General features: G+C 39.1%; 2 protein-coding genes across 3 annotated transcripts in view; one reads left to right on the top strand and one right to left on the bottom strand.

Moving 5' to 3' along the window:
* Nucleotides 1-938, bottom strand: part of XPC (XPC complex subunit, DNA damage recognition and repair factor) — a 28,675-nt gene extending 27,737 nt beyond the window's left edge. For both annotated transcript variants that reach the window (XM_037802636.1, XM_037802644.1), the window contains exon 1: nucleotides 783-938. In XM_037802636.1, coding sequence (XP_037658564.1) covers nucleotides 783-885 — 103 coding nt within the window. In that variant the 5' untranslated portion in view covers nucleotides 886-938. The remainder of the gene's footprint in view (nucleotides 1-782) is intronic.
* Nucleotides 939-1,066: 128 nt separating this feature from the next.
* Nucleotides 1,067-24,486, top strand: LSM3 (LSM3 homolog, U6 small nuclear RNA and mRNA degradation associated). Its single transcript, XM_037802629.1, has 4 exons — nucleotides 1,067-1,197; nucleotides 3,334-3,444; nucleotides 6,433-6,528; nucleotides 23,761-24,486. The coding sequence occupies exons 1-4, from the start codon at nucleotides 1,177-1,179 to the stop codon at nucleotides 23,839-23,841; spliced, it is 309 nt and encodes a 102-aa protein (XP_037658557.1). The 5' UTR covers nucleotides 1,067-1,176; the 3' UTR covers nucleotides 23,842-24,486.
* The last annotated feature ends 599 nt before the right edge of the window (nucleotides 24,487-25,085 follow it).

Below are 25,085 nucleotides of genomic sequence, written 5' to 3'. Positions count from 1 at the left end.
TTTAAAGATCATTTTGTTTTGGCAGCTGGGTGGAGAACCCACCGTAGGCGAATGAGGGTAAGCAAGGAGACCAGTGAAGAGGTAGCTGCAGCCACGCAACTGAAAGGCGATGGGTGCCTTGGACAAGCGTGCTATGTCAAGGAAATTAAGTGGACAGACTTGGGATAAATTTCTGAGGTTGAACTGACAGGACTCGTGCGTGTAAGGAAAAGGAGTGTTTTGCTTTAACAAGAGGGTGAAGTGGTCATTTATTGAGACGGGGAAAACTGGGGAAGAGTCAAAGATTTAAAGGGGAAAAGTCAAGAGCTTTTGCTTTGTCCACGATAAATAGTGGAAGCCTCTTAGACACCCACGTGGAGACGTGTTAGATGCGGGTCTGGAACTCTGGGATGAGATTTAGCTTTAGATAATACTCTGGGAGTTAGCACACCGCACCACTATAGGTTCTGGTCGGTCTTTTGGAGACACACAAAGTAACTGCAATGCTTTTTCCTCATTCAGCCCTGAGCATCTGCGAGGAGGCTGGACTTTACCCTCTGGCAATGGGTATCTCATGGCCAGATGGGGTCCAGGGAAATCGCTCAGGGCGCCCCACTTCTCGCGTGAGAGACAAAGGCGTGCAGGGACGTCGGGGTGGAGTGGGGGGACCGGCAGTGACCTAGCGGCCCAGCGAGGCTCCGCCTGCCTGCTTCTCGGCGCCGAGCAGCCTCCTCCCTCACCCCGGTCCCCCGCACTCCGGACCTGCCTCCCGTCCCTCTCAGCATCTGCCCCTTCGCTCTCACCCGCCTCCTTCTCTTCGCTCCGGGCCTGGCTCTTGCCTTCGGCCTTCCGGCCGCGCGGCTCCCGTGGCCGCTGCGCCCCGCCGCGAACGCCTTTCCGTCCCATGGTCCCGCGGCGAGATTCGCCTCGCGAGTGACGCACCACGTCGCGGGAAGCAGTCCCGGCGCGGGCACCGCCCCCCAAGGAGGCGCGGCTTAGCCACGCCCCTTCGGCCACGGCCGAGCCACACCCCCAGAGGAAGCTCCGCCTCAGTCCTAGTAACCAATGTAAATTGTAGGCAGCGAGACGAACCCAGATTTTTTTCTACTTCCGGTATCTTGCGTTCTCACGTTTCCGGAGGCGCGGAGGTGCGCGTATGTTCTCGCGAGAGGAGAGAAAGGGCGCAGGGTTTGAAACATGGCGGACGACGTGGACCAGGTGAGTGTGTTCTAAAAGACTGGTCCAGAGCAGTTTCTCCGTCACTACCAGTCCTGCCCCTGCTCGACTTCCCTTACCAGGGCTGCTTTCTCCGAGCTCACGGTAAAGTGTCCTGACGTGCTGCCTCTTTCCGGGTCAGCAAGGCCTAATCTGTCTTCGTCCCTTTGTAACCGCGCCCTCTTCCAGTTTTGCTTGAGACTCTCAGTTCTTTTCCTGTTCGAAGCCCACCTGACAACGATTCCTCATGCTTATCACTTTCCTTCTGAGTCTGTAGAATGGGAGTAATTATCCCTGTCTGCCTTGCAGAATTGTCGGGATTCAGATAGAAAGCGTGGTAATAAAGTTGAGTCAGTATCGTTATTACTAAGCTTAGTACTTTATCCACTCATTCAGCCAATACGTAGTGAACATCAGCTGTCTGTGACTAGACACTGTTCCAGGCACCAGGGACAGCAACATTGACATACATCATCAGTCTCCACTTGAAGCTTATATTCTATTGGAGAAGGGTATAAGTATATGAGGTAAATAGGAACTGTGATGTGGTATGAAGGAAACAGGCAAGGGACCGGGATACAGAAAAACAGATGGTCCTACAGGGTTTTTCACCTGCTTTTCTTCTTCCCAAAATGCTCTCTGATTAATGTCAAGTCACAACTTCTTCAGCTTTTCCTCTCAATCTCACCTCATCAAAGAGTCCTTCCTTACATCAGATAGCACCACCACCACCCCAATCTGCTTACCCTGTTGAATTTTTCTTCATAGCGTGTCATTCTTTTTTCATATTAAGTATGAGCTGCTTTGTTTAACTGCTGTCTCCCCTACAAGAGCAGAGGGGTTTGTTTTGCACACTGTTCTACCCTCAGGGTTTATAACAGTGCTGGAAACACTCAACAATGTTTATGAGTGAATGAATTGGATAATCAGGAGGCCTCTTTGAAAAGGCAACATTTCAGACCGAGGCCAAAGTAACAGCAGGGTTCTGTCACCTATATATTCTTAGGTACTATAATTATTTGTATGCCTCTCTTCTAATGAAGTTGAACTTAAGGGTGGGTTCTGTGTCACTGTAACCTGTCCTGGTCCTTTGAAAACACCTGTTGAACTAGGGTGGTGGGGGAGGTACCAGTTGAGGTGAAGACTTTTTTTTTTTCCTCCTTGAGCTTTTTGAAGCGGTTACAAGTAGAGCCTGTAACATTCAGTCACCTTTCTCCACGGGTCTTATGATGTGCCCACTGAAGAAGCTCTCCTTGGACAATCTTATCAAGTTTCATGTATGACTCCCAAGTGATCTTAACCCTGTCCTCTCTGAAACTGCAGACATATTTTGCCAACAGTTCTTTAATATTCCTGTTAATGATAGTAATTATTAATATTAACTATTTTAAGTGCTTTCTGTTTGCCAGGTTATATTTTAAATACATTGACTCATTTAATCCTCACAAGAACCCTGTAGGGATGGTTGTGGCATCCTCATTTTACAGATGAAGAAGCTGAAAATTAGAGATGGTGTGATTTGTTATCTCAGTTCATAAAGGTCAGAGCTGGGCATTGAACCCAGACTGTGTGGCTCCAAGGCCAGTGCTTTCAACCAGTATTCTATACTGCTTACTAACTATATTCACCTTGCTATCCATTTTGCACCCTGAACTCAACCTTCCATGTGCTGAATTCATAACCTTCCCTCCTACCTTCATCCCTCCTTAGCATTTTGACTGGTGTGGTAGGCATTAAGTGAGTGTTTTACGAATGATTAAATGTTTGAGATAAAGCTAAAGTCCCAGAGAGTAGCTCCCTTTACCCTGAAATTGGGTCAGGCAGTTTATATTTTGAGGGAGCAAAGTCAGTTAATTGGTATAGCCAGGATTAATTTGCTATATAACTCCTTGCTTTGTGTATATGATTTCTCTCTCATTTATATAGCACTTATGTGCCAGGCACTGTTCTAAGCCTTCATGTAGGTCATTTAAACTTCACAACAACAGTATGAGGTAGGTACTATTATCCCCATTTTATAGATTGGGAAACTGAGGCCAAGAGAGGTTACGTAACTTGCCCATGGTGATACAATAGAACAGTGATTGGAACAGTACACTGTCTCTAGTACTGTATTACTAAACCTGTTTCTTCAATCAGCAACAAACTACCAATACCGTAGAGGAGCCCCTGGATCTCATCAGGCTCAGCCTGGATGAGCGAATTTATGTGAAAATGAGAAACGACCGAGAGCTTCGAGGTAGATTACATGTAAGTAAGCTTATTAAATTACCATAAAATCACACTATTTCCCTATCATCCCTCCCTTTCCCCACTGACTTGAAATGTAGTAACTATCCATTGTGAAAGAATATTTTGAAACATGGAAGTGGGGGAGTTGAAAGTCACCCGTGTTTCTACAAGCCACATACACCTATATTTTATTCATGTTTTTAACATTTTTTTCTCCTAAGAGAAATGTTCTCATTATAGAATAGTTTCATTCCCTCCATTTTGTCTTTCTTATTTGTAAATTACATTTATTTGTCCTTGATTATTTAAATTTTTTAAAAATTGCTGACACATTCATAAATATGTGTTTTGTTGTCAAAAAAAATTAAACACCACAGAAATATAGAGTATAAGATGAAATCCTGTTTCCTCTGTTGGTATCAGCTGTTAAAAATTGGATCTGTATTCTTTCAGGTCTTTTTTGCATGTTTACCTATATTCACATGTGTGTCTAGATACATACATTTACACTATAAATACCACCCTTAAAAAAAATAATTGTTCTTGGAAATCCTTCTTCACTTAATCATTCTTGGTAATCCTTGACCATGAGTGCATACAAATCTTCTTTGTTCTTTTAAATGACTGCACAAGTTTCTGTATACAGTAGTAGTGATATTTAGGTTGTTTTCCATTTCTTGCCATTATAAATGGTGCTGTAGTAAGCATTTTTATACATATTTCTTTGTGCGTATCTGCAAATATTTCTATAGGATTGGTCCCAGAATATAGGATTATTCTGAAGGTTTTTCCTCTTCTTGATGACTTGTTACTTTCCTGAGTATGTTGTTTTTATTACTTCCACTCCTACTCCATGGTGATTAAAAATGGCTAACATTTATTGAGCATGCCAGACACCATTACTCTGAATGTTTTATAACTGTCTCATCTGATCTTTATCACTGCCCTCTGAGGGTAGATACTCATTATCTCATTTTACAGTTGGGGAAGTTCAGGCTCAGAGAATGGTGAAGTTACACCTTGTACAGGGAGAGTCAGAAAACGAACATAGATAGTCCGACTTCAACTTTGCTCTTCAGTACTATGATTCCACCTTCCACAAAACCTACTCAGATAAAGGACCTCCATGCTTAAGAAAGAAGTTGGGTCCTAGGGAGACAGTGGTCTTAATGTACAACTAGACTGAAGGGAAAGGAAATGGAGTATTCGGCAACTTGGGGGAGAAAAATGGAACTGAGCTTAATCACAAAGGCTTGTGGCAGGACAGAGATGTTACCCTTAATTTTTGGAGGTTTCATTTCTCTGGGTAGAGCTGATTGCCTCTATACTGAATGACCCTTAATCTTTTTTTTCATTAATATATGAAAACATATATGCTATGTAAAATTTCTCATCTCAGCCTCTCCCAAGCAAACAATTCAGTGAGATCACGTTCACAGTGTTGTCACCACCACCTATTACCAAAACTTTTCCATCTCCCCAAACAGAAACCCTACATTCATTATGCATTAACTCCCCATTCTTCCTCCCTCCCCTGCCCCGGTATCCTACACTCTACTTCCTGTCTCTATAATTTGCATATTCTAATTTGCTATTTTTCATATAAGTGGAATCATATAATATCTATTCTTTTGTGTCTTGCTTATTTTACTCAGTATGATGTCTTCTAGGTTCATCCATGTTGTAGCATGTATCAGAACTTCTTTCTTCTTTACGACTAAATAATATTGCATTGTATATGCATACCATGTTTTGTTTGTCCATTTATCTGTTGATGGACATTGGGGTTGCTTCCACCTTTTGGCTGTATGTATAATGCTGCTGTGAGCATTGTTGTACATATTCAAGTCCCTGCTTTCATTTCTTTTGGGTATTTACCTAGAAGTGGGATTGCCAGGTAAATGGTAGTTCTGTTTAACTTTCTGAGAAGATGCCAAACTTTTGGATGGTGACTGCACATTTTACATTCCCACCTACAATGTTCCAGGTACCTAATTGTCTACATCCTTGTCAGCACTTGTTATTTTCCATTTTTCTAATAGTCATTTTTAATGAGTATGAGGTGAGGTATCATGGTGATTTTGATTTGCATTTCCCTAGTGGCTAATGATGTTGAGCATTTTTTCATGTGCTTATTGGCCAGTTGTGTATATTTGGAGAATTACTCATTCAAGTCCTTTGCCTGTTTCTTAATTGGATTATTTGTCTTTCTTGTTGTTGACTACAGGTTTATTTTCTTGTTAGTATGCTCACTCTAGTAATTCCCCATAAGATTTATTTGCTACTTTTACTTTGATGTCAGCTGGCAAGTCAGTTAACAATTTGTTAGAAATAAGGTTAAATGGGTTCCAAACAACATCCCAGGAGGGTCACATTTTAGTAAAATGCTGAGCTTTGGAGCTTGGATTGAGTATATCCCTGAATATCTCAGTTGCATCATTTATTGATTGAACCTGCAGGTACCAAACACAATTAAGTTCTGAATAGGCTAGGGAGGTTGCTCCACTTTACTTTTGTGGTGCTTTTTCTAGGCCAGGGCAGGGAGGATCGAATGACAGTGCCTCGTACCTTTCAGAGACTGCACTGCTGGCATCCTCGCATTTAAACAAAGGGTTTTTATCTGCTTTTCTCTATCTTTCTCGTCAAACAGTTATAGGTGGAATTGAAAGAAGTTTATGATAAGTGATGAATTTGCTATTTTTCATAATTAAGTGTAAATATAAATGATGTGACTGCCTTGGATAACAAGGAGGGTGGATCCTTTGAATACAAGTTCCTGTTATTTTGATAGATTCATTTTTAGCCATATAAACAGGTCAATGAATTTATCATTGGAAATGGACAGTGTATTAGTGTAGTTGAGATTATTTTTTACTTGCATGTAAAAGTTTGTGGTATGAGTATTAACTACATCACTTGTCATTGAGCCATTTGCGTATTGTAAGCCCTGTTTATTTTTTCATAACTTGACTATTAAACTTTTTATCCCCCACCCTTCTGCTTCAGGCTTATGATCAACATTTAAATATGATATTGGGAGATGTGGAAGAAACTGTGACTACTATAGAAATTGATGAAGAAACATATGAAGAGATATATAAAGTAAGTCTGCAATTCTTTTCATTGCTTTGGAAATGCCAGTCGTTCTCAACATCCAACAGCTTAAAACGTATTTATGGAATGCCTGTCATGTGTTGACATCTACTCATAGGCTCAGTAAAGAATAGCATTTAAAAGTAGGGACTTTGGGATCAGGCAAACCCGATTTCCCTTACTGGCTTGGCCACTTCCTAGCTATGCTACACCTTGGGCAAGGGAATTAATTTTGCAGACTTAATACCCTCATTGGTAAATGGGGATAATACTATGTACCTCATGGCGTTGCCAGGATTTAATGACGTAGTAGTATAAGATGTCTGTGCATGCCAGTATATAACAGGAATACTGGACAGTGTTCTGTTTTATGTGGATTCAATCTACTGGTACTTAACTATATTGGAAACTAAAACTGAGGAATTTAAAAAATATTTGTCAATTCATTAAAAATAACAATAATAAACCTATACATGTTACCATTATAAAGAATAACTATATTTTCTAAAACAAAACATTCCATGATTGTTAGGCATTGTTTTACATTTTTACAAACGTCTTTAAGTCTGGCTTAATTTGTGACACCAAATTCTCACATCTTTTTTTCTGCATTCGTTCTGTTGTACCATGTTATTTCATTTGAAGAAAATCTGGCCTCACAAGTTGGAAAAGTTAAAAAAAAAAAGTATTTGAAAAAGGGAGGGGTATTTTTTATGGCTACTTTCCCTTTCCTTTGATATTATACCGAAAATCAACAAGTGATGGTTTCTTAAAGTTAATTGCACTGTGGAATCTGAAACCGTATCAATGAACTTTTCATACCCTTTGTTACATGAAAATCCATTGGTCTGTCTTACACTTTGAATGGATCTTTTAACCCTGTGTGATTTTGTAACGTCAAGCACTGGTCATTTAGAAGACATAAGTTCACTAACTTACATAGATCTTCCAAATAATTACACATTTCATGGTTCAATATTTTTAAAAATCACATTTGTTAATATCACCAGTGATCTCATCAAAAAGTCTTTAAGTATTGGAAAGCCATCCAATTTACAGTGGCGGATATAAGTTTTCCCAAATTCTAATTTTCACCTAAAAGCTTGAATTTTATCATTGGAAATAAATATCATTAATTGTTTTTATTAAAGTGCCCGATTCCCTTCATTTATTTTCAGGAAAATGTCTGCCGAATAACTGAATAACTAGAGCTTTTCTGTTATTTGTTCTTTCAAGTTAAAATAATAAACCTGAAAAGAAGTCATTGTGCTCACAACTCAGTAATACAAGTGCTTCTTCTCAATGGTAGTTCATTACACCAAGATTGCTTAATGCTCACTTCTCATTTTATCACATAGAATATTAAAATATTATTGTGTGTTTAAGGGTCAAGATTGATCAAAGTAATAATTTTTATTGCTGTAGCAAGGATATTGTGAACTGGTTTTTAATTTTTTGTAATTGTAAATATGGGGTGGTGAGAAACATAATAATTACTATTAAAGTTTGCCAGTTCCTTTATTTATGCTAAGGCACCACTATTGCTTTTGCACAGTCTGCAAATGGCAACACAGAGGAAAAGGCAAAGAATGTTTTTAATGTTGTTATGGAAGAAGTAGAAAGGGGCTCAGGAGTTTGCAGACTACACTTTGAGAACCACCACTCTTCTATGGCCCAATCTCCATGACCCTCCTAGATCATATTAACTAAAAACATGGGCTCAGATTTCAGAACTGCCTGGGTTCAAATCCTGGCTCCCATGCTTACCAACTACATAGTTGGACCAAATTACCTATCCTGTCTGTGACTAAGTTTCCTTGTCTGTAAAATGGGGATAATGATAGGATCTCCTTTATAGAGCTATTGTGAGTGTTAACTGAGAAGTTATTTGAAAAGTCTTGCAGTCAATGACAGATACATAGTAATAATTTAAATGTTAGCTTTTGTTGGTTTTTGTAGTTTTGCTTTATCCTGGCATTCTTCCTCTCTCTGACCACTCCTGACGTTTTTGCTAGTTTTCTTTCTTTCCCACTGTAAATGTGGACATTTCGACGTTTTCTTTCTTCATGTGCATTTTCTTCCTCTCACAGATGTCATTCAGTATTACAGTGATAACTGTTGTATGTTATAAACCATGAGGCTATAGCAGTAATCAGAATAGCATAAAAGCTCAAGCTCCTTGGAGTGCATTTGAAGCATTACAAATAACCACAACTGTTTATTGAGTGCTTACTATGTGCCTGATATCTCACTTAAAATTACTCCTAGTTTATAGATGACAACTTACCAAGGGTTTCAAAGCCTGGAAGTGGCAGAGCCAGGATTCAAACCTACATTTGCCAGACAGCCAAGACCAGGAACTGTACCATACATCAGATTACTTATTTCTTGATGAATTCCCTGTATTTAGTTGAATAGGGAGGTGTGGAATTGAATTTCTGGGAAGGAGACTTTACTTTGTTGAATATATTTCGAAAGCTCTTACATATCATTCGCTCTTGAGAAAATGAATAAATGTGTGATGATTAGGAAGTTAATTAAGGAAACACTTTGGAGAATCTCAGAACATTTGGTCGATGTAAAAATGTAAGATTATTTATTTTGCAGAGCACTTTGTTCAAACTGGCTCTGAAATTTTTAGTACTCTTGGTGGATCTGTGACATGAATGTGTTCAATGAATAGATGTTCCAGTTTGCTAATGCTGTCATTATGCAAGATACCACAAATGGATTGACTTTTATAAAGGTGGTTTATTTGGCTACAAATTTATAGTTCTACAGCCATAAAAGTGTCCAAACTAAGGCATCAACAAGAGGATACCTTCACTGAAAAAAGGTCGATGGCATCCAAAACACCTCTGTCAGGGTGGCTTCTGCTTGTCCGGGGTTGTGTTTCAGCTTCTCTCTCTCAGCTCCTGTGCACCCTTGCTTCTCTCTCCCAGGGCGTTTCTCTCCAAGTGTCTGGCATTCCTCTCTTAGCTTCTCCAGGGCAAACTCTGGGCTTCATCTCTTAGCTTAGTATCTCCAGACGTCCTTCTGTCCGCAACTCCAAGCATCTCCAAGCATCTCCAAGCATCAGCGTCTGTGTCAGCCCTTGAGCTCTCTTAAATACTCCAGTGAACTAATCAGGATCCACCTGGAATGGGCAGGGTCCACACCTCCATGGAAATGATCTAATCAAAGGTATTGCCTACAGTTGGGTGAGTCACATCTCCATGGAAACACACAATCAAAAGGTCTACCCAACAGGATTGGGTTAAAAGATCATGGTTTTTCTGGGGTCCATAACAGTTTCAAGCCAGCACGGTAGACCTCTAGCTTGAGGGGGTTTCCCTTCTAGTGGATTTCAAACTTCATATACTTTACAATAAAAGCAAAATATTAACTTTTTGTTTTGAAATACTTCAAACTTAAAGGACAGTTACAAAAATAATACAGAGAACTTTAACATACCCCTATTCCTTCCAGATAGCCACATCCACCAATTTTAACATTTTGCCACATTTACCGTATCCTTTTATCTAAAAATTTTGTATTGCTATTAAGTTACAGTCTGTGTTCCCGTTTTTTCATACGTCCCAGTAAGCTCCCTTTGAGCCTTTTCTCCTCCTTTGCTAGATCCCATCCAGGATCATGAATTGCAGTTGATTGTCGTTGTTTCCTTACTTGTTCTTTCTTTTTTTTTTTTTTAATCATGGGACTATATATGCAAAATAAACTTTTCCCATCTCATCCCCTCCGAAACTTACCATTCAGTGAGATTAATCACATTCACTACGTTGTGGTACCCTCATCATCTTCCATTTCTAAAACTTTTCCATCTCCCCAAACAAACCCTACATCCATTATGCATTAATTTCCCATTTCCCCTGCCCCCAGCCCCTGGTAACCTGTATTCTGCTTTCTGTCTCTATGAGCTTGCATAGTCTCTGATGTTTTCTCTGTAGTTACAATGGGGCTTAAATTTAACATCTTAAATCTGTATCAATCCTATTTGCTTTGATACCAACTTCAATAATATACATAGTGTTCCACCTTTATATAATTCTTGCCACAAATTACATCTTTACATAATGAGTCCACGACCACTGATATTGCATTTTATTCATTAATCTTTTAGATCCTGTAGGAAGTAAAAAGTGGCGTTACAAACCAAAAATACAATAGTATTGCAATTTATATTTACCCATGTAATTACTCTAACTGGAGATGTTTATTTTTTCAGGTGGCTTCAATGTATTATCAATTGTCCTTTTCCATTCAAACTGCAGAACTCTTATTTAGCATCTCTTGTAGGACTGGTCTAGTGGTGACAGACTCATTCAGCTTTTGTTTATCTGAGACTGTCTTAATTTCTCTGTCATTTTTGAAGACAGTATTGCCAGATACAGAATTCTTGGTCGGCAATTTTTTGCTTTCAGCACTTTAAATATATCGTTCTACTGCCTTCTTGTCTTATGGTTTCAATGAGAAATCAGCACTTAATATCATTGAGGCTCCCTTGTACATGACACATTGCTTTTCTTGTGGCTTTCAAAATTCTGTCTTTATCTTTGGCATTTAACAGTTTGATTTTAATATGTTGTGATATAGGTCTGTTTGGATTTATCCTGTTTGGAATTTGTTGAGAGTCTTGGATGTGTACATTCATTTCATTTGCTAAATCTGGGAAGCTTTCAGCCATTATTTCTTTGAATGTTCTCTCTGCCTCTTTCACTCTTTTTTCTCCTCCTGGGACTCCCACAATATGTACAATTGGTATGCTTGATGTTGTCCCACACGTTCCTCGGGCTCTGTTCTCTTTTCTTGGTTCTTCTTTCTGCTTCTCAGGGTCTTGCCTGTTGCTTTTTTTTTAACAGATAAAATCATAGTGTACCAATGTACCAATTCTAAGATGCACTTTTCTTTTAGCGTCTCTAAAATTGGATGCATCTTACAATTGATTTAATAAGAAAGAATTAAAGAAGTGTGTCATAGTCTAATTGGCAGCATTTTCCTTTTTTTAGCTCAAAGAGAAGCTTACAAATGATGGTGTCTTAAATGTGATGAAATGTGGAATATACAATTGTATATTCTGCCTTTTTTATATAACATTATTAACGTAAGGATTTCACCACAGAAATGACTCTTAATAATAAACATTTTAATGTTCTTGTCTTGGCTTCTGCTTATGACAGAAATGACCGTTCAGTGGTGGTCTCCATTCTCATAGAGGGGAACACTGCTGCTCACTCCAGATTCGTGGTGAGCGGCAGCAGGATCAGCCCCTTTCTCATCCCTACCACAGTCCACTCCAAACGGGGTGCCTCCTGAAACCATTTGAAGGTGTTGCATGTCTGGGCATGTGCATGTTTCTTGGTGGACTGTCTTTAACAGATTCCCGGAGCAGTCGGAGTAGTCGCTGACCTCCCCAAAAGATTAGTAACCACTGCTGCCAAAGGCTGGCTGCTGCTCCTAAAGGGACTGTTGGATGATGGTACCCTCTGTGCCAGGTGAACATGGGCTCTCTTGCTCCCAGAGTTGCATCTGCAGGGGAGTAAATAGAGTTCCATTGCTGTGATTTGTTCGGTAAAATATTAAAAATAAAATCTTCGGATAAATGCAAATACTTTTCTCATTTTTCTCTGTGAAGAAAAATTGTTTCTTCTCTGGAAAGTATAGTAACATGCCATTTTCTATATGGAAAGTCTGTTTTCTTGTACAAGCATCTTACAGAATTTTAGACATATATAATAGTTTCTCATTGTAGCGTGTATATGAACTATAGACATAGAAAGGGAGGAGTGCTTTTGTGAGGTGGGATCTCTAATCTGTTGAATCTGTATTAAGGAGAACAACTACCTCATTCTCCTATATGCTCTCTTGGTATTTCAACCAAAGACAGGAAACCTGACTAAAGGGTTTCTCAGTTTGACCCATTTTATGTTTTGCTCACTCTTTCCTCTGATGAAATTAACTAATGATATTAACATTAGTTAGGACGGGGGACCCACAGACTAGAAATTTTTTTTCTGTAACTTACATAATTGATTTCTAAATAATTAATTTGACTACCGATTTCTTAATGGGAAGGTGGAAAGCAGTCAGTCTCACTCTTGGCTCTCCCACCATAATTGGAGTGTCCCATTTTGTAGGTTGCTAAGTGTGATTTTAACTTGGCCTTGGCCTACTTTTTTGACTCAATGTTTAACACCTTTCTTCACCAAATACCTCATAGTTTGGCTCACCAGACTGTTTTCCTTGGTGATGATGTACCCTTTTCTAACTGAGCCATCTTGCTCCCTCTACTTGAGGGACCCTCCCTCACCTGCAGGTCTCCTAGGCAACTTCACATATCTTCCTTAGACCTTCCTGTGGAGCACTAGCTGTCCAAGAGAACTGTCTGCAGTGATGGAGGGTTCTGCATCCACATTGTCCAGTACAGTCGCCAGGAGCCAGGAGCCACCCGTGGCTGTGGAGCACTTGGAATGCTGCTAATGTGGCTAAGGAATGGAATTCTCGATTGTATTTAATTTTGATTTAAATTAGTCCCCTGTGGCTAGCGGCTGTCATTGAACAGAGCAGCTCTGGATCAACTGCTTCACATAGAACTAGTTCTCTCTTTATGACCCCATGTTATATATCACTATGTAATGCTGAAGACATTTCATTTCTATTTTTTTTACTCACTTTAAATTGCTTCCTTTTTAATTTAATTTTTAAGTAGGTAATAGATTCACATAGCTTAAAAATCACAAAATATAAAAAGGAATTTTAGTGAAGTCTCCCTCCCTGTCTTCTGTTCATCTTCTTTATACCCCATCCCTAGAGGTAATCACTATTACTGATTTCTTGAGAATCCTACCCAGTGACTTTATGCATATATGAAGGAGTATTAATTATCCTCCCTCTCTTTTTTCTTCCCCCAGCAAAAGATCGCATACCTTACACATATTCTATACTTTTTTTTTTTTAATTTTTATTGTGGTAACATACATACAACATAAAATTTCCACTTTTAATCACTTTTAAATATACAATTCAGTGTATTAATTACATTCACAATGTTGTGCCACCGTTAGTCTTTTGCAACTTTTGTAACTTAGCGCATCTTGGACATTGTTTCTTGTTAGGTCTTACATCTACTTCATTGTTTGTTTGTTTTAATTTATTGATTTTAAGGCAGTTTTATTCACACACCATACAATCCATCCAATATGTACAATCTTTGGCTCTCAGTGTAATCACAGAGTTGTACTTTCATCACAAGAATCAATTTTAGAAGCTTTTCATCGCTTCCCCTTATACCTCCCTATTTTTATTGACATCTAACATTGGTGTGGTACTTTTGTTACAATCGATGGAAGAATATTAAAATATAATGTTAACTGTGGTCCATAGTTTGCATTATGTGTATTTTTTCCCATATACCACTCTATTATTTATACCTTGTAATGGTGACATACATTTGTTTTAGTTCATGTTAGAACATTCTTGTATTTGTACTATTAACCATCTTCATTGTCCCCAACAGGGTTCACTATGTTATGCAGTCCCATGTATTATCCTCTAGCTTTCCTTCTTTGACATACATGACCTTAAACTTACCCTTTGAACCACAATCACACCCAGAATTCAGTGCTGTTATACTCACAATAATGTGCTGCTATCACCTCTATCCATTTCCAGATATTTACAATCAACCTTATTAAAAACTCTGCACAAATTAAGCATCTGCTCCCCATTCTCTACTTCATTCTATCTTCTGGTAACTATATTCTAGATATTAACTCCATGAGTTTACTCATACTTAGTTCATATTCTTGAGATCATACAATATTCATCTTTTTGTGTATAGCGTATTTCATTCAACATAATGTCCTCAAGATTCATCCATTTTGTCACATGCATAAGGACTGTGTTCCTTCTTATTGCTGGATAATAGTCCATCGTATCTCTAGAACATTTTTGTTTGTCCATTCATTGGTTGATGGACACTTGGGTTGTTCCATCTTTTGGCAACTGTGAAAAATGCTGCTATGAACATTAGTGTGCAAATGTCTGTTCGTATCCCTGCTTTCAGTTTTTCTGAGTATATTAGTAATGGGTTTGCCGGATCATATGGCAATACTATACTTACCATTCTGAGGAACTGCCAAACTGTCTTCCATAGCAGCTGCACCATTTCACATTCCTAGCAGCAATGAATAAGTGATCTATTTTTCCACATCCTCTCCAACCCTTGCAGTTTTCTGTTTGTTTAATAGTGGCCATTCTAGTGGGTATGAAATATCTCATTGTGGTTTTGATTTGGATTTCCCTAATAGCTAGTCATATCGAGTATCTTTTCATGTGCTTTTTAGCCATTTTTATTTCTTTTTGGAAAAATATCTCTACAAGTCTTTTGCCCAATTTTTAATTGCGTTGTTTGTCTTTTTTATTGTTGAGTTGTAGGATTTCCGTATATATTCTAGATAGTAAAACCTTATTGGATATATGGTTTCTAAATATTTTCTCCTGTTGGGTAGGCTGCCTTTTCACTATTTTGACAAAGTCCTTTGAAGCACAAAAGTTTTCAGTTTCAGGGAGATCCCATTTATCTGTTTTTTTCTTTTGTTGCTTGTGCTTTGAGTGTAAGATCTAAGAAACCACTGCCTACCATAAGATCTTGAAGATGCTTCCCTACGTTTTCTTCTAGGAGTTTTATGGTTCTGGCTCTTGTATTTAGGTCTTTGGTTCCCTTTGAGTTAATTTTTGTACAAGATGTGAGATAGGGGTTCTCTTTCATTCTTTTGGATATGGGTATCCAGTTCTCCCAGCACATTTGTTGAAGAGACTGTTCTGTCTCAGTTGAGTTGTCTTGGCAGCCTTCAAAGATCCATTGACCATAAACGTGCAGGTCTATTTCTGAACTCTCAATTCCATTCCATTGGTCAATATATCTGTCTTTATGCCAGTACCATGCTGTTGGACATGTAGCTTTGTAATATACTTCAAAGTCAGAAAGTGTGTGCCCTCTAACTTCATTCTTCTTTTTCAAGTGTTTTTGACTATTTGGGACCCCTTACCCTTCAAAATAAACTTGATACTGGCTTTTCATGCCTTCAAAGTAGGCCATTGGAATTTTGATTGGTGTTGCATTGGATCTATAAATCAGGTTGAGTAGAATTGACATCATAATGATATCTAGTCTTCCAGTTCATGAATATGGAATGTACTTCTATTTATTTAGGTCTTCTTTGATTTCTTGTAGCAATGTTCTGTAGTTTTCTGAATACAGATCCTTTACATCCTTTGTTAAATTTATTCCTGGATATATTATTTTTTTCATTGCTGTTGTAAATGGAATTTTTTTTTATTTCCTCCTCAGAGTGCTCATTACTAATGTATAGAAATATTACTGGTATTCACGTGTTGATCTTGTATCTCACCACTTTGCTGAACTCGTTCATTAGTTCCAGCAGCATTGTTGTACGTTTTTCAGGACTTTCTATGTATAGGATCACTTGATTTGCAAATAGTGAAAGTTTTACTTCTGTCTGATTTAGATACCTTTTATTTCTTTTTCTTGATCATGTGGTTTTTCCCTTTCGATTTGTTAGTGTGGTATATTACATTAATTGATTTTCTTGTGTTGAACAACCCTTGCATACCTGGAATAAAACCCACTTGATCATGGAATAGGATTCTTGTAATGTGCTGTAGGATTTGGTTTGCAAGTATTTTTTTGAGGATTTTTGCATCTATATTCATTAGAGAAATTGGTCTGTAATTTTCTTTTCTTATGGTATCTTTATCTGGCTTTGGTATTAGGGTGATGTTGACTTCAAAGAATGAGTTAGGTATTATTCCCTCTTCTTTAATTTTTTGGAAAAGTTTGAGCAGGATTGGTATTAATTCTTCATGGAATGTTTGGTGGAATTTACCCATGAAGCCATCTGGTCCTGGGCTTTTCTTTGTTGGTAGGTTTTTGAAGACTGATTCAATCTTTTTGCTTGTGATTGGTTTGTTGAGGTCTTCTATTTCTTCTAATGGGTTATTCGTAAGTTTCTAGGAAATTGTCCAGTTCATCTAAGTTGTGTAATTTGTTGGCATACAGTTGTTCATAGTATCCAACTTTGATATTTTTTTATTTCTGTGGGGTCGGTAGTAATGTCTCCCCTCTCATTTCTGATTTTATTTATTTGCATCTTCTCTCTTTTTTTGTGTCAGTCTAGCTAAAGGTTTGTCAATTTTATTGATCTTCTCAAAGAACCAGCTTTTGGTTTTGTTGATTCTCTGTTTTTGTTGTTGTTCTCAATTTCATTTATTTCTGCTCTTATCTTTGTTATTCTTTTCCTTCTGCTTGCTTTGGGATTATTGTGCTGTTCTTTTTCTAGTTCTCCAGGTATGCAGTTAGGTCTTTGATTTTTAGCTCTTCCATTTTAATGTAGGCATTTACGGTTGCAAATTTCCCTCTCAGCACTGCCTTCACTGTATCCCATAAGTTTTAACATGATGTGTTCTTGTTTTCATTCATCTTGCAATATTTACTGATTTCTCCTGCAGTTTCTTTTCCGACTCACTGATTATTTAAGATTGTGTTGTTTAACTTCCAAATATTTTTGAATATTTGTTGTACCTCAAAATATTTGTGAATTTTCCAGCTATCTCCCTGTTATTGATTTCCAGCTTTATCACATTATGATCAGAAAAAATGCTTTGTATAATTTCAGTCTTTTAGAATTTGTTGAGACTTGTCTTGGGATCCAGCATGTGGTGTGTCCTGGAGAATGATCCATGAGCACTCGAGAAGAATGTATATCCTGCTGTTTTGGAGTGCAATTTTCTGTATATGTCTGTTAGCTCTAGTTCATTTATCATATTATTTGATTTCTCTGTTTCTTTAGTGATCCTCTGTCTGAATGTTCTGTCTGTTGATGAGAGTGGTGTATTGAAGTCTCCAACTATTATTGTAGAGATGTCTATTACTCCCTTCAATTTTGCCAGTGTTTGCTTCATGTATTTTGGAGCACCATGGTTAGGTGCATAAATATTTATGATTGTTACTTCTTCTTGGTTGATTGCCACTTTTATTAATATATAATGTCCTTCTTTGTCTTTTTGCATTTAAAGTCTATTTTGTTTGATATTAGTATAGCTACCCAAGCTCCCCCCCCCCCCCGACCGCACTTACTGCTTGCGTGGAATATCTTTTTCCAGTCCTTCACTTTCAATCTATTTGTATTCTTGGGTCTAGGGTGAGTCTCTTGTAGACAGCATATAGATGGATCATATTTTTTTTTTTATCCATTCTGCCAATGTGAGTCTTTTGATTGGGGAGTTTAATCTGTCAGCATTCAATGTTTTTACTTTAAAGGCAGTACTTCAACCATTTTGTCCTTGGCTTTTATATGTCAAATCTCGTTTTTGTCTCTTTTTACCCTTTTAGTTACCCTTTCTGATAATCCTCATTTCTGTACTCTCCTCCAAGCCTCTCTCTGCTATTTTTTTCTTTTCAGCCTGCAGAACTTCCTTTAATATTTCTTGTAGTGTAGGTCTCTTGTTAATGAACTCTCTCAGCTTCTGTTTATCTGTGAATAATTTAAACTCTCCCTTGATTTTGAAGGATTGTTTTGTCAGATAAAGAATTCTTGGCTGGAAGTTTTTCTCTTTCAGTACCTTAAACATATCATACCACTACCTTCTCCTTTCCATGGTTTCTGATGAGAAATTGGAACTTAGTCTTATTGCGTATCCCCCATACATGATGGCTCACTTTTCTCTTGCTGCTTTCAGAAAACTCTCTTTATCTTTGACAGTTGAAACGGATTAGTATGTGTCTTGGAGTAAATCTTTTTGGATTCTGTTTGGAATACATTGCACTTCTTAGACATGCATATTTATGTCTTTTGTAAGAGTTGGGAAATTTTCAGCCATTATTTCCTCAAATATTCTTTCTGTTCCTTTTCCCTTCTCTTCTCCTTCTCGGATACCCATTGATGTGCCTGTTTGTGCGCTTCATGCTTCACTCAATTCCTTGAGACCCTGCTCAATTTTTTCCATTCTTTTCTATCTTTTCTTCTGTCTGTTCAGTTTTGGATGTCCTGTCTTTCTAGCTCGCTGATCCTTTTTGCTGCCTGGTCAAATCTGCTGCTGTTTATTTTTAATCTCATATTGTACCTTTCATTCCTATAAGCTCTATTATTTTTGTCTCTGCATGCTTTCACATTCTTCCTTATGCTGAAGTGAAGTGAGTTACAGTTCTTCACAGCAGTTTCTCAGACTCTTCGTCCGCCTCTTCCCTGGATGCTGTGCACTACTCCCCTGGTCTCCGGAGCCTCAGAGCAGTTGTTGCAGACTGTTTCTGCCTGTCCACTCACCTAATTCATCTTCCTGAATTAGGAGATTTGTTTGAGCCTCTTTGATTAGTTGTTCCAAATTCTGCATCTCCTCCTTTTTAATTTGTTCCTTTGACTGAGCTATATCTTTCTATTTCTTAGTGGGGCTGGTAATTTTTTTGCTGATATTTGTGCATCTGATTAACTTGATGAGATTATTCTGAAGGTCAGTTTCTCTCTCTTGTCTAGGCTTTTGTTGTTGATTGGGTTTGTGTTAAGGCTCTTCTTTGACACTTGGTTTTTCAGTATTTCTCAGCCAAAACGGCCAGGGACCCACGTAGGCAGCAAAGACCAGTTCCACAGGGCCCTGGGGAGACAGTCAGGAAAGACGCCAAAAAGCCTTTTTTTTTTTTTTCAGCTCCCCAAGTCTGCGCTTTCCTAGCCTGGCTAGCATAGTGCTCTTCGGCAACCTATTCCCCACAACCCTAAGAAGGCAGCGTATTTTGACCCCTCTGTCAGCTCTGTCTCTGGCATTGGTCCAAACAGTGGTGTGGTGGTGCCTGTCCAGGACTGGCTAAAGCAGTGGGACCCAGTCATCCAAATTCGCTGGCTAATAGCTGGATCAGTGCTAGGCCATGTCCCACTTTGTTCTTGAGGAGGAGGGCTTCTGCTGCCTTCCCAGTCCACAGCAGCCCTACCAAGTAGGGACAGGGGTTACCCAAAGCTGCTTGCCTTAAAGGTGGGGAATGGGTGCCAGGAGCTGAAGCCAAGTGAGTTACAGTTCTTCACAGCAGTTTCTCAGACTCTTTGTCTGCCTCTTCCCTGGATGCTGTGCACTGCTCCCCTGGTTTCCAGAGCCTCAGAGCAGTTGTTGCAGACTGTTTCTGCCTGTCCGCTCACTGTTTTTGAAGAGGAGTGAGCCCTACAACTCCCTATTCTGCAATTTTCCCTAAAGTCCTCCCAGCCCTTACTTTTTAAACTTAATACATCTCAGAGCTTTATCCATTTTTGTACATGGCCTACTCATACTTTTGTTTTTGGCTTTACAGTACTCTGTTATGTGGATGTACAGTAACTTATTTTCCTATCCATGATCAAATAGCCATTTACAGTCTTTTGCTATTAGAAGCTATCCTTCCATGAATAATGTTATCATTTTGCTCATGTGTAAAGATACCCATAGGATAGATTCATGCTTTCTTTACTTTTCATTTCTGGAATGGGGACTCTAGGAGCATAGATTTGTTTCAAACAGAAAAAAAGTCTATTTCATAACCAAGGACTGCAGATCCATGTGTTTGGATTGTTTGATTCTGATTACCACCATTGCTAGAGAATTCAATAAACTTTTCTTACACTGAGTTTGTAGCATCCTTTTCTTGCCTGGTAGACTTAAGTTGGTACACTGAACCCCTTATACCTGATCCTGTCTTCTTCTTTCCTCAAGTAGCATTTGTCTATAGCCTGGCCCCCTGGCTGGATGGTATGAGCATACAGCCCAGGGAAGATAACTCACACATGGTGTTGAAAGTTTACCCTTATGGGCATATTAGTTACTGTGGGGCTAGACTCAGCACAGCCTAAGTTTGTTTCTTGACCACATAAATTGTAAGCAGGTTTCCTCCATACAGTCATTCAGGAATCTGGGATCCTTCCATCTTGTGGCTTCACCATCCATCTTTATCATCACTTGCATCCAGCCAGTGGTAGGGAGAGAAAAAAGAAATGCTCATAGGAGGTTTTTGAGCCAGGCCCAGAGGTGCCACATACCTCCTCTCACATTCTTTAGGCTAGAACTCAGTGATATGATAACTAACTGTAAGAGATGCTGGGAAATGTAGTTTGTGTTTCCAGGAAGAAAGAAAGAAGTCTCTGCCACAGTCTGTCTACTCTGGCACCAAATGTCTCTGTATACCTCTGAGCAGGGGGCTAGTGAGGGAAAAAAAATTGTATATGGAAATATGACCAGGGGTTAGTTTACCAGTTCTCTTTCCCTAGAAACTTAATAAAGTGGAATGTCAGTTGTGTTACTAGGAAACAGTAAACTGCGTCTGGACTGGGAGAATTATGAATGATCTCTAAATACCCTTAGAAACCCCTGGGTTTGGGCTTCCCTCAGTGCAGGGCGACATTACTTGTAGAGGAACACTGTCATCCTTGGGGGCTCTGGAAGCTACTCTCAGGGGATTGTTCTAAGAGATACTGGTTCCTATATGGAACTGGGGGCAGTTCAGCCAGGGTGGGTGTATTAGTTAGGGTTTTCTAGGGAAACAGAATCAATGAGAGGTGTCTCTGACTATCAAATTGTAGAAGTTACTCACACAACTGTGGGTATGCACGAGTCCAAATTCTGTAGAGCAGTCAGCAAACCGTCAACTCCAAGGAAGATGTCCGATGAACTCCTCAGGAAATGAACCGGCAACTTCAACGAACTCCTCAGGAAATGAACTGGCATCTTCAACGAACGTGTTCAATGAACTCCTCAGGAAATGAACTGGCAACTTCGATCAACTCCTCAGGAAATGCTTCACTGGGCAGCCGAAGATGTGAAGGTCCTCTCTCTGTCTTGCTTATAAGTCTTCAACTGATTAATTGGATTAAATCCAGTCAATTGCATTCTCTCATTGTGGAAGATGCCCTTTGATGAGTCATCAGTCACAGCTGCAGTCAATTGACTGATGATTTAATAAACCAGCCTGTTGGTTTATTAACCGGCCTCAAACGTCCTCATAGCAATTGTTAGGCCAGTGTTTGCTTGACCAGACAGCTGGGTACTATCACCTGGCCAAGTTGACACATGTGGGTAAGTGAGCTGTCACTTGGATGGCCCTTGGACTGCTGTAAAGACTCACTGAGAAGCACTCCTGGCACTGCCTATCTCACATCCTTCTGTAAAGCAGTGTACACTCATGTCAGCATGGCCATTGAACTCTGCGAGTTTGATCGTCCAGTTTCTGTAAAGACAAACATAAATGGGCGTTGTAGAGCCCTGCTTTCCAAGACATACTCACCTCTGCTTCAGAGGAGGCAACCACACCAGCTCAGTCTGGGTCCCAGATGATCTGCAGTTTTCTTTGTCGGGTCCACATGTAGTCACTTGTACAGAGACCTATGAGCTCAAATGATACATTATTTGTCCCACCCACAACCACTGTAGCAGAACAGGCCCAGGATATCCACTATAAAATCTCCATTTCTAAGAAGGAAGAAATGGGAAACACACAGCAATCACTGGTCCTTAACAATTGATGAATCCCACTAGGAAGGCAGGAATGCTCCATGTCCTGGTAGTAGAAGAAATTCCTTGATTAGATCCTGAAGATGTTCTCTGGAAGGAACTTGTACGTTGTCCTCTCTGGCCCCTGGCTTTTCTGTCTGGGAGGAACTTCTTTGTATACATTCTTCTGCATGGCCACATCAGAAGTGGGCATTGGGACAGGGTTACCAGTTAAAACGCAAGACATCCAGTTAAATTTAAATTTCAGATACATTAAAAATTGTTATTTATCTCTAATTCACATTTAATTGGGAGTCCTGTTTTTTTTTGGTTATTGTTTTTTTGTTTTGTTTTGTTTTTGCTAAATCTGGCAACCCTAATTGGGGGCTGCAGAGCTTTCACAGCCAACTTCTTGCTTGAACAAGAAGATGTGAATAGTTACATGCTTTTGGGGCCAGGCTTATGTTTCCTTTGACAATGCAATTTCTTTAAAGATGTATAACTTCATAGATTGCTGCTCTATTGTCTTCTAGACCATTCTATGGGTCAGTAACCTCAGTCGGAGTTGTTTCCTAGACGGAGTTCATAGGGCTCTTTTCTTCCTTTAATTCCTTACCTCTATTCTTCTCTCTGAAATTAATGGTGTCTACCTGAGGCCATTTGCTTTTGTAAGTTTGGGTGCAGGCAACACCTAATATGATCTTGGCTTCAGGGCAGAATTTATTTGCTGAACAATTTTACTGGGTCTTTTTTCATCAAAGCTTTTTTTCAAGTTTATCTTCCACAGTTTGGGGTCTCAGTGCAGCTAACTTTTCTAAAGATGTGAAGCCCTTATTTTCCATTCTCCTTATTTCTTTTAATCTGTGATTGAAACCCAGCTAGTTCTTGCCTGAACTCGTCTCTTTCTTATATTGTCTTGCTAAATGCATCAGGCTAATAACAACACCTACTAACATTTGATTTTTTCCAACCTCTACCCCCAGAAGTTTGGCAGGCCCTTGGTCCACCTTCCAAGTTATTGCAGGCAACAAATTTCCCTAATGTTTTGCCAGGGCTTAAGGGGGATTTCAAACCTTCCAGCCTGCTGTATCTGTTTCCTTACTGCTTAACGCCAGACCCCTAAGTTAACACTACAAGGTATCCATTCCATATGTGTGACTGCAGCAGCACCAAGAAGCAACATGGAATTGCTCAACACAAAAGACATTAGCTTCTTGCTCATGTAACAGTCCCTAGTGGCTTTTAGAGCAGCACACTGTCTTCTGTGTGGTTAGTCAGGGATCCAGGATCAGGTGGCTCTGCCATCTCCTGGGTTCTTACCATCATCTGAATCCACCCAGGAGTAGGGGAAAGACAACAGAGGGAAGTTTACGGGTCAGTATGGATATGGACACGTCACCTCTGTTTACTTCCCACCAGTTAAAATTCAGTCGCATGGCCATGTCTAGTTGCAGGGGAGCTTGAGAAATGCATTCTAGCTGTGTGCCCAGAAGAGGAGGGGAAGGGGTTTTGGTGGCCAGCTCCAGTCACTCTGCCCCAGTTGTTGGTATCCAGGCTAAAGTGAACAGTTAATAGATTGATTCTTTGGGATACAGAGGTAAGTAGTCATATTTTTAAGTCCAGTTTTTGTGTGCTATGATGAAACCATGTATAATAATAATAATAATAATAATAATAATAATACGTATTTGTATCAATGTGTTTTCTGTTTTTTTCCTCTTCTAGTCAACAAAACGGAATATTCCGATGCTTTTTGTCCGAGGCGATGGTGTTGTACTAGTGGCCCCCCCATTGAGAGTTGGCTGAAATAAAGAATTTGTCCTGTGTGGAAAATAGGAGACTTTGTACTACCACCTCTTTAAATGTCGAAGATATGGGAAGGAAAAGTATGTAAATTTTGTTATTAAGAAACAACCAAGGATTCTTCATGAGTTGTAGATAACACACCAGTTCTTAAGCTAAATAGCATTTTTATTTTTTGCAGCCCTTCCAAAAAAATGTCATCACAAAATGCAAAACTTTTTCAGGAGTTGGTTTGCTCCGTTATTTTTCCAAACAATTTCTGATTTTTTTTCTTCAAATTAAATCTGACTTTTCCTTTTTTGAGTTTTTAAAAAACATGCAGTCTCCTGTCCTGTGAATTCTTTAAAGGAAGCACGCCTACATTCACTTAATACACATTTACAGTGCATCTACTCCGTTACAGGCACCAAGTCAGGTGCTGGCCTACTAGTTTTGTCACTGTACTTCCTGCTGTCAAGTCTTCTAGGGACGCATTTGTTGAAACCAACAATTACAGAGTAGTGAGATTAGCACTGACAGAATAATGCTGATAAGGTGTCTTAAGAGTACCCAAATCAGGATGTTGTGGGTGGGTAGGTGTGGTGATTGTAATTTGTCATTGTAAACATTAACATCTGCAGTAAAATATGAAGGGCATTTTGTTCCTTATACTTGACTGATTTATTTCTTAAGTCAGGCTTCAGTAGTTACCTATCCATGTGGTTCAACTTGGTCTTATCTACCAGTGCTGTACTTGTTTTATGACTCAAAGAACCATTTTTCCATCTTTGTGTTTCAGCAGGATCACAGCCCATTAATAAGAGTGTATCTCAATGGCACCATAAAATAGAAAGCTGCTAAAAGCAGAGCTATTTTTATTTCTAGCTTCAGTCAGCTAGCACTTAGTGCTTGCAAGGTAAAGGGGAAAATATATGTGTATGTTACAATTTCTAAAACTTTTTCAAGACAGGGCTTAGAACCTGACATCCTCCACTGAGTAGGTTGCCCATTTTGAAATGTAGAAAATCTGCTTTATGGATGACTTGTCTAAATATGCTGAATGTGTGTTTGTTAATCCATAATCAAGCATGATATGATAACATATGCACAATATTTTAAGCCATGTGCAAGAAAGAGCTTCTGGTAGATATCTTTAAAAAAGGTTTCATTTTGATTATTTATTGTACCTGTCACTAAAAGCTAATGGAGAAGGGGAAAACAAGTGTGGGTGGGCTGACAGAGGTTTTATCTTACGTGGTTTTTACTTA

Source organism: Choloepus didactylus, chromosome 1 (assembly GCF_015220235.1).
Source record: "Choloepus didactylus isolate mChoDid1 chromosome 1, mChoDid1.pri, whole genome shotgun sequence".
In the NCBI taxonomy this organism is placed as follows: domain Eukaryota; kingdom Metazoa; phylum Chordata; class Mammalia; order Pilosa; family Megalonychidae; genus Choloepus; species Choloepus didactylus.
Note: the sequence above shows the minus strand (reverse complement) of the source record. Positions and strands in the feature narration are given on the sequence as shown.

What these genes read in the sequence shown, in the direction of transcription:
- LSM3 (XM_037802629.1), top strand. Translation starts at nt 1,177, where the DNA reads ATGGCGGACGACGTGGACCAG. An exon ending in TGGCGGACGACGTGGACCAG is followed by an intron (nt 1,198 to 3,333) that starts GTGAGTGTGTTC and finishes TTCTTCAATCAG; the next exon opens with CAACAAACTACCAATACCGT. An exon ending in AGCTTCGAGGTAGATTACAT is followed by an intron (nt 3,445 to 6,432) that starts GTAAGTAAGCTT and finishes CTTCTGCTTCAG; the next exon opens with GCTTATGATCAACATTTAAA.